Source organism: Echeneis naucrates, chromosome 15, assembly GCF_900963305.1.
Source record: "Echeneis naucrates chromosome 15, fEcheNa1.1, whole genome shotgun sequence".
NCBI lineage: Eukaryota > Metazoa > Chordata > Actinopteri > Carangiformes > Echeneidae > Echeneis > Echeneis naucrates.
This window is the reverse complement of record NC_042525.1, coordinates 4,923,234-4,935,674: the sequence shown is the minus strand read 5'-3', so window position 1 is coordinate 4,935,674 and position 12,441 is coordinate 4,923,234. Positions and strand designations below refer to the sequence as shown.

Below are 12,441 nucleotides of genomic sequence, written 5' to 3'. Positions count from 1 at the left end.
GAGACCAGGCTGCCTTGGCATGCCATAAACTGTTATGGTTTTTAGAGAAACAGTCGCTGGGTGATTTATTATTCATCCTTCTTCACTCCTGGTGCTGAGTCATCATTGTCCTAGTGACTGAACACACTTCTGACAGACTCATTACCCAAATGACTAATTAGTGATATTGAATCTTTTTAAATTGCTCACTCGGTGAATGCAATAACAACTTCTAATAATGACCATTTGAGAAGCAGGCTCTTACTCTCGATGTGGAAGAGCCTAACTTCAGTTCGACTGCATGACGTGCTATGAACCCACAGGGTATGCAAAGTACAATGTATAGAAATTGGTTATTATCTGGTGCCAACACATTTACAAGGCCCCATGCCGGTAACCTGCTTGTAGCCAGAGGGGTTTTTCCGCTCCGTGGTTTAACACGAGAGAGCTGCAAAGTTGTTTGTGATAGGCTGGAGAGAAAGGCTGTGCTCAAGCGATGTATAGTAGACGGCAGAAAAACTTTACAGTCTTCTGTTCCAGTAATAACATTCCTTAATGTGCAATTCATCCAGAGCCCAAGTGGAAACACCACACAGAGTGCTATGAGACTGATGCAAGAGTTCCATCTCATTGGCTTCAAAGGAATACCCAAAGCTAGAGCTTATATAACGGTAAGCAAGGAGAGGGAAACAAGAGGGGGCAGGGTGTAGAGGGAGTTTTTCGGATAGAGGAGTGCAAAAATAAAGACAGACAGGAAGAGCTGGTGGAGTTAGATGAACAATAGGAGAGAGGAGGTGGATTAAACTCTCAACATACCGAGATTTGTTTGCCAGCAGCTCATTTTCATGGTACCACTCCAACGTGGGGGCCGGCACGGCGGTGAACTGGCAGTGGAAGGCAGCCTCATCATTCTTCAGCACCACCTGGTCCTGAGGACTGACCACCGTCCGCGGGAAACTCTTATCTGTGAGAGAGGTAGACACACATCTGCATGATTACATCTGCAGGCATCAGACCATCAAGTTCCAGCTGCGTGGATCACTCCCAGTTTCTCTAAGCTTTATTAAAAGCTGCCAACAGCAGTGTGTGGCTGGGGAGCAGGCAGCCTTCAGGTGGCTGTATGAGTGTCAACACCTCAGGGGCCCTGGGCAGCCTTAATGAGCTCAGGGAACAGACCCTCCATTTTATCTGGACCATTATCTCCTTTCTGTTTTTACCTGCTGGACAGTAGAATAACACATGAACACAAGATCACCTCTCTCCTCTTTGTCATTATCTGAAGTCATGGAAACTTACAGCTAGGAGTCCGCGGTCAACAGATCATTTTGGTTTTTACAAGTAGGATTGTTGCAGTCAACTTCATGAAACAAAAATATTCTTAAACTGCATTGGATTTTCTCACTATTCCCATTCTTATGACCTTTCTTGTCCTGGCAGCTGTGTTCAACCCCCCCCCCCCCCCCCCCCCCCCACAGCTTTGGCTAACACTAATTCAGGCTCCTGTGACCTGCCAAAAGCAGAGATTTGGTGTAGTACAAGCTAGGGGAGTAATTACATCCCACATTTTAAGACACCATTATACTTCAAACACAGAGCTGAAGGTTTTGAGCTCAATACAAAACAAGAACACAAACATATCCATAATCCAGGTTCATGAGTTCGTATTTCAAATCGAAGCTACAGTACCAGTAGGAGTTTTACTACATGGCTTCTATTTCATGTGAAGAATCGGAGGTGTGCGCTCAGGGAGCACATGGCCCACCCAGGAAGTTAGCGAAGAGGCTTCAATTCAGAGAGCTGTGACCAAGCATTGGAAATCCGTCTAAATCTGTCAGCCTTTCTTTAAAGTGAAGCAGAGGAGCAGAGGGTGGTAACATGGTAACTGGAAACTCAACAATTATCCATTCTTCCTCCACTCAGGTGCTAACCTAGCATGTTGGTCTGTGTGTGCTGCAGGTGGCTAATTAGAGAGGAACAGGGCATCGGGTTTCTTACGCAGATGTGCTGCTGTATGTACAATACTAGCTCCGCGCTTCGCTGTGGGGATGCTTGACAGAGGATGTCACGCACACACATACACAAAGACTCACACAGAGAAAACGGTAGAAGCCATGTTATGAGCCAGCAGAAAAACAAACAGCATACACAAGAAACTGTCAGTGAAATCAACAGAACAACGATGCTGCTGAGGGAGCTGCTGTTGTTGTTTTCTCTGTGGATGTTTATGATGTCTGTGTGGGCGGCTGAGGAAGAAGGTGCTAACACACTCTCTGGTAATCAGATTAGGAAATCCATCCCTTTGGCCTCCTGCTCTCTCTCTCTCTACTAATGGTCCTCTCCTCTTCGTCACACTTCCTGGCCGGTGTGGAGATGCGCAAGCATCTGATTGTTACTTGTGTTTAGACTATAGCTGTAACTACTTTGTGCATCGATCAATTTTGGAGTAAACTAAATCTTATCTCTTCGTCAAATATGCCATTTCAGCCAAAAACCCTTGAATCATTTGTATCTCCAACACACTGTTGTACACACATACCTATGATGTTAAGTGTGAAGTTGCTGTTGCTGCAGACGTGACCGGCTGCATTCTTGGCACAGCAGTAGTACAGGCCATTGTCGTCGGGACTGGCGCTCTTGAAGGTGAGTGTCCTCTCCTTGTTGTTGATCTGATGGCTTTTCTCTGTCAGCTTCACCCCATCCTTGAACCACTGGCATGTCGGCCTGACAGGTAGACAAGGGTGGGCGTGGGAAAGGATTGGAGAACAGAGGCAGGACGATTAGTGGAGTTTTAGAAATCAGATAGAAAGGTGGGGAAAAAAGAAAGATAGGAAAAGAGGAACAAAAGGGCATGAGAGAGGCCATCTAAGACAGAAGAGTGTTTACCCAGTAGTTTTCAACATGATCCTTAACAGTGAACTCTGAACTCCAGGTGACAGGGAGGGAAACTCACCGTGGGTGTCCATCAATATGACAGCGCAGTGTAACTGGCGCAGAGCTCTCAATCTCTCTCTCTGAGGCGGGATCCTTCAAAGTCACACCGCCACTTTCCAGCCCTGCGGGACACAACAGATGACACTGTAAGTAGGGGGAGGACGAAGGGAATAACTGAGGAGAAGGACAGGAGGGAAAATTGAGTTAAGTGGTCATCCAGTGCTGTGACTGAGAAACAGAGAATGAAAGCAGGGAGCTATGACATCACTGTTTCAGCTAACATTAGCACACCATGTCTGCACTCAGAGTGCTACAGATTTTAGTCAATTTTGGAAAATGGAAAGACCATTGACTTAGAAGTTAATAAACTCAGGTAGCAGGGAAAGGGACCCAGTCAACATGTTTCACTTTTACCAAAAGCACATCCCTTAATAGTTTGTAAAATGCTCGCCAAGTGGTGAAACACATCAATTGCTAAAAGATCCTTTAATTCTGATTGGTGGTGTCTGCAGTGTTGCACCACTTACAGTACAAATACCTAAACAAACTTATGAGATGTGTAACTCACAAGTAGCATTCAGCCAGATCAATGGTGTTTTTGTCCAAAGATGCCGCCTTCACTGAGTACAGTTAGTGTACCTTGCAGGAATTTCCCCTCCTCTCCAGAGTGTGTACAATATTCAAATACTTAGTGTTTACTCTGAATGAGAACAAAAGGTAATTGCTTTATGATGCATGCAAGACTGGTTACTGGGTGCATGCATGCATTCCCTGAGACGGCAGGTTTCTTTGGGTTGTCCTGGTTTATACAAGACTGTTTTTTTCTGTATGTATATTGTGTGTATATGTGGAAGACATTCCATCATACTTAGCTCCATTCCTATGGCCCATGGCTGAATAGTTTGACTGCATCTCTGCCCTTCTGTGGATCTATGAAATATGCATGGCATGAGCCTCCACCTGAGACCGCAGCATAGAGAGGGTGTGGTGGGGGAGCACAGCAACCCAGTGAGGTTAGAGGGGGTGCTACAGGAAGAGCTGTCACAACGAATTACAAAAAGGAACCTGGCAGATCTCTGCAAACTAAGGGATCATGAGAATTCGCCTACAGTAAAAGTACATCCCCCTCACTTCTCTCCCCATCTGGGCCAGGGCCCGCTCATTAGTTTCAGCCAAGCACAGATGCCCTAACAACTGTGAGCGTGTGTGTCTGCTGCAGTGAACAAATGTGTGTTTGTACGGGTGCACTACAGACATGTGTTTGCGTATGCACGTGGTGGTGAGGAGTGAAACGCAGTTGATGATTTTGCGCCTCTAAGCATGAATGCATGTGTGCAAAAGGACTGCAAAGCCTTTGACTGTCAGTATCAGGGTGCAAATCGTTCATGCGTCTCACTCAAGGCTGTTCCAGTCGGTAGTTTCAATAACTTAGTGAAAAAGAGGTGCTGATGAAGGTCATCCCAGCAATGGTGACTTGGGGCCAGACACTCACACAGACCTGCTATTAGAGCCCTGGAAGCACCGGGGAGCCAACAAAACCAGAAGGGGAAACAATGAGTCACCCAGGAGGAGGAGAGTAACAAAAAGTTCAATGAAAGGTACAACAAGTATCTTGTGCAGTCATTTGCAAATGAACTCAGAGAATTTGTTTTGACTTGTCTGGAGCAACAGGTGAGTGTTTCTTGTGTCAGGTGGTGTCAAACTGTCAAACTCAGGAAATAAGGCTGGATTTTATAATTATATTCTGTGCTAAACTCACTCAAAAGTCCATTTGTTTCTTTTCTGCTGAATATGGTCAACTGAAAAAACAGACAAAAAAGTATATATATGACATGTACAGTGAATAGTTAATTTGAGCAGTGAGACAAAGTGTAGGTACAGAAATTGAAAAACCCAAATAAATCAGGAAAACTTCCAACACAAGGCAGTCATGCTGAGTCTATATGTATGCAGACTGTACAAAACTGAGCACTTAAACATAAGCTGCCGTGTGAGTATCCAAAACATCCATCACTGCTGACCTGTTCTGTCATCCAGCAATCTCCAGGATTTTCTGACAGTCACACATTCTAACCTTCACTCTGCTAAGAACACCATTCACGGTTCATGTTTCTCCAGCTGTCCACTGGACAAACAGAAGGCACCCTTTCATAACATATTAGTTGCAAATACTTCCCCCTAATCCGCCTCAGACTTGACTAAGTGTTGGAGCGGGCCTGGCAGCTAACACCATAATTAGGAGCATATAATTATTATGCTGGAGGTAGAAGATTAAGCTCTACCAACACAGGAATGATAACAGATGAATTGTGAAGAAACCGTCAGTGCAGACTCTCCATAACTGTGCCTGGATGCATGTGTCTCTTTCATTCAATTAAATGATTTGCTGCTATGGAGAAGGGTCCCTGTAACATAGTGGCAGAACAGATAATTTTATCCAGGGGAGGGCTGGGGGTGCGATTTGACTGACAGCACCATGTGGGTATGGAAATAACTAAAACATGTGGCAGAAGGACTTTATATTGTAAACTAAAAAAAATAAAAAGTGTCCTAGCACAGACCCAGAAAAATCACAGCAGACTAAGTGCCCTGTGGTAGGTGAGGTGTCAGATTTTATCAGCTGTGGCTGACAGAGGTCAACAGGCCGGCCAGCAAAGCACAGCGTTTCAGAGAGATGCTCCGTCTGCTGTTGCTGTGATGAGGCAGAGAGAGGAGGAATAAAGGGGAAAGAAAGACACTCTGACACAGGAGCAAAGTCACTCTGCAGGGAAGACGCTGATGCATGCAGCCTGGGTCATTAAGAAGGAGGCGATGCATCTCATGGAGGACAGGAAGGAGAGGGGGAAAGAAAAAAAAAACTTTTGGAGGCATTGCAAGAGGATGAGGAAAAAGGGGATGCTCTAAAATTCATCTGCTGAGCAAATGTAGGTTAAGGACACATGCTGTGATTTACCCGAGATGGCACATGTGTGCACTTTGGCACAAGCAGCTCTGTGATTTTTTAAAAATTAAACAGGAAAGAAGAGTCCCCTGCTTGTCCGTGTTCTTACTATGTGTTTCCCTTCTACTGACAAGCTCTGTCACTGAATTTCAAAAACACAACTGTCTGTCTGCATCTCATTACTGAGGGTCAAGTGAAGCATTGCCTACAGGACCAACAAACATGCTGACAATAGCGGTGCCTGAGCATGACGCCTCTGCTGGATGTCGCCCCACCACAGATACTCAGTGACCAGGCAGGACAAAAGGAAAATGAAGGGTGGAGGGGCTAAAACCTCTATTAGAGAAAACAGAAGGGGGATAATTACTCTGAATAACTCTCAACTGGCAGGATTTGGCCACCCACTATAGAGTGCAAAATTAACTCTCTCTGCTGAGACCCGGAGGGGGAAGGGAGAGCAAACTACTCTGGTACAGTCCACGTACAGTATATGGAATAAACCCCCCCCCTCCCCATCACCCACAACCCAGATTTACTACTACGCACGCAAACTAGCATACACATGAGTGAATGCACACACAAGATTAATGCCAGAGGGGGACTTTGCTTTAAAGCTGCGTGCGGCTTTATCGTCTGTTAAATGTATGTTGGGGAAATATGAGAACATCTGTCATAACATTGTCTGATCCCACCAAAGTGATCCAGAGATGACCAGCCAACCTGCTCATTATCACAGATGTATAGATATCCACAGGCAGTAGTGATTTGAGCTGATTTACCACCGTGTGCTGTTTCATTCTGAAATGGTTGTGTTGTGGTATAAATTATCTTGTTTATTCTCTCTCAATACAGAAAGTCTATTGTAGTTGGTTTCTTATCTGAGCACATGCCTGAGGAATCCACTGAAGTTGTTTGATTCTCATCAAACTGACACAAATCTATCAAGATTGTAATTCCAAGCAGAATGTTAATGTCTCCTCTCAGCTATTAATCTGCTGCTCATGTCTGCTTTATGCACTGCAAGTCCAAAGGACTGCCATATCTGAAAAGAGAAAAGATTTGTAACCAGTGTACCCAGCATCATAATCTGTGCTTGTGGTGGATTTGATGAGCGACACTCCAGCGGTGTCCTTGAAAGCCTACTTGATAAGACGTCCTCTCATCGCCCTCAGGGACGGATGAGACTTCATGCATGCAAATGTGTACAACGTTGGATACAATACATCAGCTTAGAAATAGCCTAATAGCAAGAAAGTTTCACTACTATGTCAACCCTCTCTGAGACGTTTAGACATTAGATGGCAATATTTTTTTAAAGGGCTAATCCACTTCAATCTGCAATTACTCAAGTGTGGCATACCTGTCAACAGAAACCTTATTTACACACCCAGCAGATACAGAGAAACATTAGCATTCATTCAGACTCTCCATTAATTCCTCAGGCAAATATCTGGCTTGTTAGGTGCTGTACTAATTCAGTCTAACTAGCGTTTGGTGACAGAAAGGTGGACAGTAACCAGGTACATCAAAGCTTTTTGCTGAGGACAGATATTTGCTGTGTCTCGTCTTAAGAGTGGTGAGACTGTAAAACCATCAGATAACACCTGCCAAAGTACTCTGTGGTAATTACAGCTGCAGTAGGTTTCCAGGACCACATTTTGCCATGATGACATTCACAAGATAAAAACAATACTAGTTTCAATTTTGCAGCTGGGAAAACAGATTTTTTTTATTTTTATGAAAATTAATTCATCACATTCCTTCCAATAGAGATATGCCTCTCTATTTCTGTGCGTGGGAATTTTAATGACCTGGCAGAATACAGTGCATTCTGGGACAATGTATGAACTGGTGTTTCATGTCTGACTTGTTTTTTTTTTCCCTCTCTTTTTAATCTGTATGTCAGTATGAGTATGTCAGTTGAGTTTTATTGACACACTGGATCTTGTTTAATTGCTGCACATAAAAGCAGTTTTCCTCAGATCAGGCAAGGTTTGGAAAGCTATTATACCTTTTGGTTTAGCTGGCTAAAACCTGAAGTATTCAGACTAAATGGCAAAAGAAAACACACAACAAATATCCACTGGTGGAGACGCTTGACAGAGCAAAGGTTAAACCTCTGCTCTCTCCCTCCGTCTGTCCCGCCCAGTTTAGATCTTCGTGTGCAGCAGGAGGTCTGAACCCTCATCTGTTCTTGTAATCAATCTTTGACCAGAAAAACAAAACCCCCTGAATGCAGAGACAGAAGACAACTTAGCCCATAAGGGGTTATTTATACACTCTGTTTTGGTTGTTGTTTACTGCCATTACTACTAACTCTATGACTGCGGCTTTTCAGTAACAACTAGTACCTGCAGGCCTTCGACGGTACACAAACAAAGTTCCTATTCAGGCCAGAACAGATTTCCCATGGCTTCCTGTGAAACTTAAGAAGGTAATCAAGTGGTGCAGTTATGGGCCTAAACAATAAAATTAAGATAGTAATGTGCCTCCTCTCAAAGGGAGAAAATGTTTGGAAAGTGACAGAGTGAAAAACATGGACAAAAAGCTGGAGTAAAGAGGGCAGTGTTAATCTAAACCTAAGTAATTATATAGCTAGAAGGTAAATTACACTGTTCAGTAATTTCCAAACAAAAGCCTTTTGAGACTATGTGGGAAAAGTGAGTGTTACACAACGAAGGAAAGAAGGAAAAAAAAGATACAAGCAACAAGAAACACACGCTTGGTGGAACACATATCCAGTTTCCTTTGGTGAGAGGGAGATGAAGCCGCGAAGAAGAAGGCAACAAGGTGGAAACATTCCTTCAGCTCACACTACCTGTCATCTTATACCGTGACTTTTGTTTTGCTTTTTTGATCCAGAAACTGGATGGATGGCCTTGCTGCCATTATGAAATTCTGTCAGCTGGCAATTTTCACTCAGGAAATCAGAATGCCTTTTTTAGGCTTGAAATCAAACACTCACACTTGATATTGAAGGAAGCGCTGGTGGAGTTAAACTTCTGTCCATCGGCCTTCCTTTCTACGACGCATTCGAAGTTTCCTGCATCTAGCCGCCGATCCACAGCAGTGAACTTGAGGTTGCTGCCTTCCTGGAAGCGCCTCTCATTGACCTCCAGGGGCTGCCCATTGTGAAGCCAGCTGTAGATAATGCCAGCCGGGTTGCTCACCTCGCAGCGTAGCATGGCGCTGCGGCCGTGCAAAGCATCCTGGGACTTTGGCTCCTTAGTAAACTGGATGGCAGTAGCCTGGATGGACAGAACTAGAATAGAAGAAGAAAAAAAAAATTCAACGACAGGACATTAGAATGGGCCTGCTGTTAACATTTTACTGCTTTTTCCGTTCATTAAGTATATACCATGGTGACCACTTAGCCTTGTGGAGGAATGTGATGTTTAGACAATACCGGCCTTCTGTGAAGTCATCAAACCCAACACAGGAAAAATACTTTTCCCTGTTCGTAATGCTGCCGACTATCATGTGCCATCAGCTCAGTGAGACACTTCCCCTAAACAAGGCATGATGTGCTGCAATCATGTCCTCACGCACTTTAAACTTTTATTGCCCTCACGGTACCACAAGCAAGATTTGTGTGAGAGACTACATGTTTTCTGCTCTAGTTACCTGCACAAAACTGGAGAAAATGAGTAGAGTGTGACCTGCAGTAAACACAGACCTGACACTATTCAATTTTACTACACAGTCAGAGCACATTTGATTCTCAGTGTGCGTCTAATGTAATCACAGTCCGTTAGAGGCAAAGGCAGGGGGCAGAAAATAAAAACAGAAGAATGGACTCTCAGCGCTGATAGCTAGAGATGCAGCTCTTCCCTGTCTGGTTTTTGTCTCGCCCCACATCAAAAGGAGTTTTCTATTCCTGTTTCACGTTTGTTCTACTGATCTTTTTAAAGCAAGTCATTGAATAAGTATGTGGCGGCAGTGTGATGGTATACATCTTTATACATCTATATTATATATCTATATTATACATCTTAATTCATCATTGTAATCTTTGATTTGACATAACCTCAAGGTTTCAGTGTAACACAGCATCAAGCCATCAGCGCTACCTGATTATTCTTGTCCTTATATCCTGTAGGACAACCAAAAACTAATTTTAAAGTCAAACAGCTGCGCCATCTGCACACTGCCTTCCTGTTTGGATGGCCCACACAGCTAACTACTGTCAATGGCCTTCTCCACAGTTTGCCAAAGTGGGCCCACCTCTTCACAATGTTATCATACCTGATACCTGAGGGTTTGTTATGATAAGGGACGGCCCATCGCTAGAGTAGATCGAGCATGTTACACCTGAATGACAGTGTGTGTGCACTTGTGTGTGTCTTCTAGGCTGCGTGCAGGCCTGGAGCCAAGTTAAAAGGGGATCTTTCAGTAATGTTTAATCAAGAGGCCTGTTGAAGATGAGCCAAGGTAATCCCTCCATCTCTGACCCCTCCTCATCCCACCGCTCCTATCCTTATGCTGCCTGTCCGTGGCTTCATCAGGCTCGCCTTTGTCTCAGCTGCAGGTGGCAAGCTGACAGACAGGCGGGAAAATAGGCAGGTCAGGACATCCAGAGAGACTTTGGACAGACCAGGTGGGACGAGAACAAATACATGTGCCTTAATCGCCCCCCCCTTACCTTAAATTTCAGTCATCAGTTTTTGACACAGCTAAGTGTGTTTGATGGAAATGTGGGCCATTTCAAGAGGTGTCAGTGAGAAAAACAAAGGATTTAGATCTGCTGTGACAAACATAGTGAGTAAATGCCTCAAATTGTGACCTAAATAAACTGAAACGGTGGGAGATACACAATATGGCTTCAGATACCATGTCAAAATAAAAGTTAACGTCTATAGCAGAAGTAATAAGTAATAATGGCACCATGCTCCAGTGTTATTACTTTCAGTTCATTACTTTTTTTTCCTCCTTATTTCACACGTCTGGCAGGCAGGCCGATCGATGTCCTCCATGGGGAATCAAAATTGTTCATTTTTTTTCCTTTTGAAGGAAGCAAATTAGAGGTGACAGTCCTTTGGCCTTTCTCTCAGCTGTAAATATACCACCAGAGAATTTTACAGGCTCCAGAAGTTACACTTGCTGCCAGATGAATTGCTTCTACTTTGGTGCATAAGGCTAACACATTTCATATGATATTTGAAAAAAATAAAAACTCAACTCTGAACCTCAATATGTGCCAAATCAGCTAAACTGTTTTACTTCATGTCCACACAGGCTTTAACTGACAGAGCAGCTTCATTTATGGGGTGTCGCTGCGTAGACTAACTGACAATGACCAGAAGTTCACACGTATTCTGCAAAAAGGCAGAAAATTGTGGGACAAGCAGTTCTGATGATCAACACAGGATTTTATTGAAGCTGCTTATCTCTTTGCTAGTGAAATATTTATTTAGCTTTGAACTCTAAAGCAACTTAAAGATGTCACTGCAGCTAAAGGAAATGTTTGAATATTTTCTGACAAGTTGAGCCCAAACTCTATTATTAGAAAGTGGTCATCAAAAGATTTATTGATTATAATATGCTAGTTCATAAATCATTCTTTCTTCATCTGAGCTGAGCTCCAGTGACATTGCGCAACATGATTTATTGTACCAAGTATTGCTACAACTCCTCTTCTGTACAACCAAACGGTCTCTGACAATTCCCAAGAGACTGTGAATTTGTTCCATCTGTGAAAAAACTGGGATAAAAGGCAGCAGATGGGCTGGAAACACCAGCAGAGTCATCCCCAACATCTACCTCAAACAATCTATCACGTAACCTGCACAGACAGCACTCTGCCTCCATGCCAAGCTTACAGCTGGGGTGTGAGGTAGCATGCCAACTTCCATCGCACTGAACCTCCTCTGTACGGTGATGTTACGAGCTTTGGTGGAGACGCAGCGGAGCTGTGGCATGCTGTTGATGGTTTAATTTGAGATGTACATTGACAAGTGTGAGCTTGTGTGTTTAGATGTGTATACAGAGGGAATGACTTCCCAGGAAAAGTCCCAGCAGAGAGAGTGCACACAGATAAGGTGTTTTCACATACCACAGGATGACAGACGAGGGGGAGTTTAGAGTGAGACACAGTCAATCACATGCAAGTAGTCTGCCAAGTTTACTATACCGTTCAAACATAGAAGGCGTGACCTACATCTCTCACTCACACTGCAGCTCTGCCTATGACTTATAAATACGCATCATAACAGACTTCAAGGGCACTATTTCTCTCACCGCCATCACATAGACACTCACCTACACAAATTGCACTAAAGATGCATCTGTCTGGCTAAATCAATGTGGCTTCACTGATTTACAAAAGTGCTGGAGGGGAGAGAAATGCTTGGATCTTGAAAGAGTGGCCTTTGAGCGATAAGGGGGTCAAATGCTATCTGAATTCCTACTGAGCGTCCTTCAAAGAGTAACAGCTTGAAAGGACGAGTTACAGATAAAGAAGGAAACAAACAGTGAAAGCCAACAACAGAAGGATGGGTGGGAATATTCAAATGACAAACATCTCTTCATAGAAACAATGGGAAGAAACAATCATTATCATTTCATTGACATTTTTAAACTTTTAAGACACT

The 12,441-nt window shown here is 43.7% G+C and overlaps 1 protein-coding gene across 1 annotated transcript in view; it reads right to left on the bottom strand.

Moving 5' to 3' along the window:
• Window positions 1-12,441, bottom strand: part of ptk7b (protein tyrosine kinase 7b) — a 61,843-nt gene that overhangs the window by 11,309 nt on the left and 38,093 nt on the right. The window contains exons 2-5 of the mRNA XM_029521604.1: window positions 8,817-9,113; window positions 2,930-3,032; window positions 2,516-2,700; window positions 796-943 (exon numbers count right to left, since the gene is read on the bottom strand). Of these exons, the coding sequence (XP_029377464.1) occupies window positions 796-943; window positions 2,516-2,700; window positions 2,930-3,032; window positions 8,817-9,113 (733 nt within the window). The remainder of the gene's footprint in view (window positions 1-795; window positions 944-2,515; window positions 2,701-2,929; window positions 3,033-8,816; window positions 9,114-12,441) is intronic.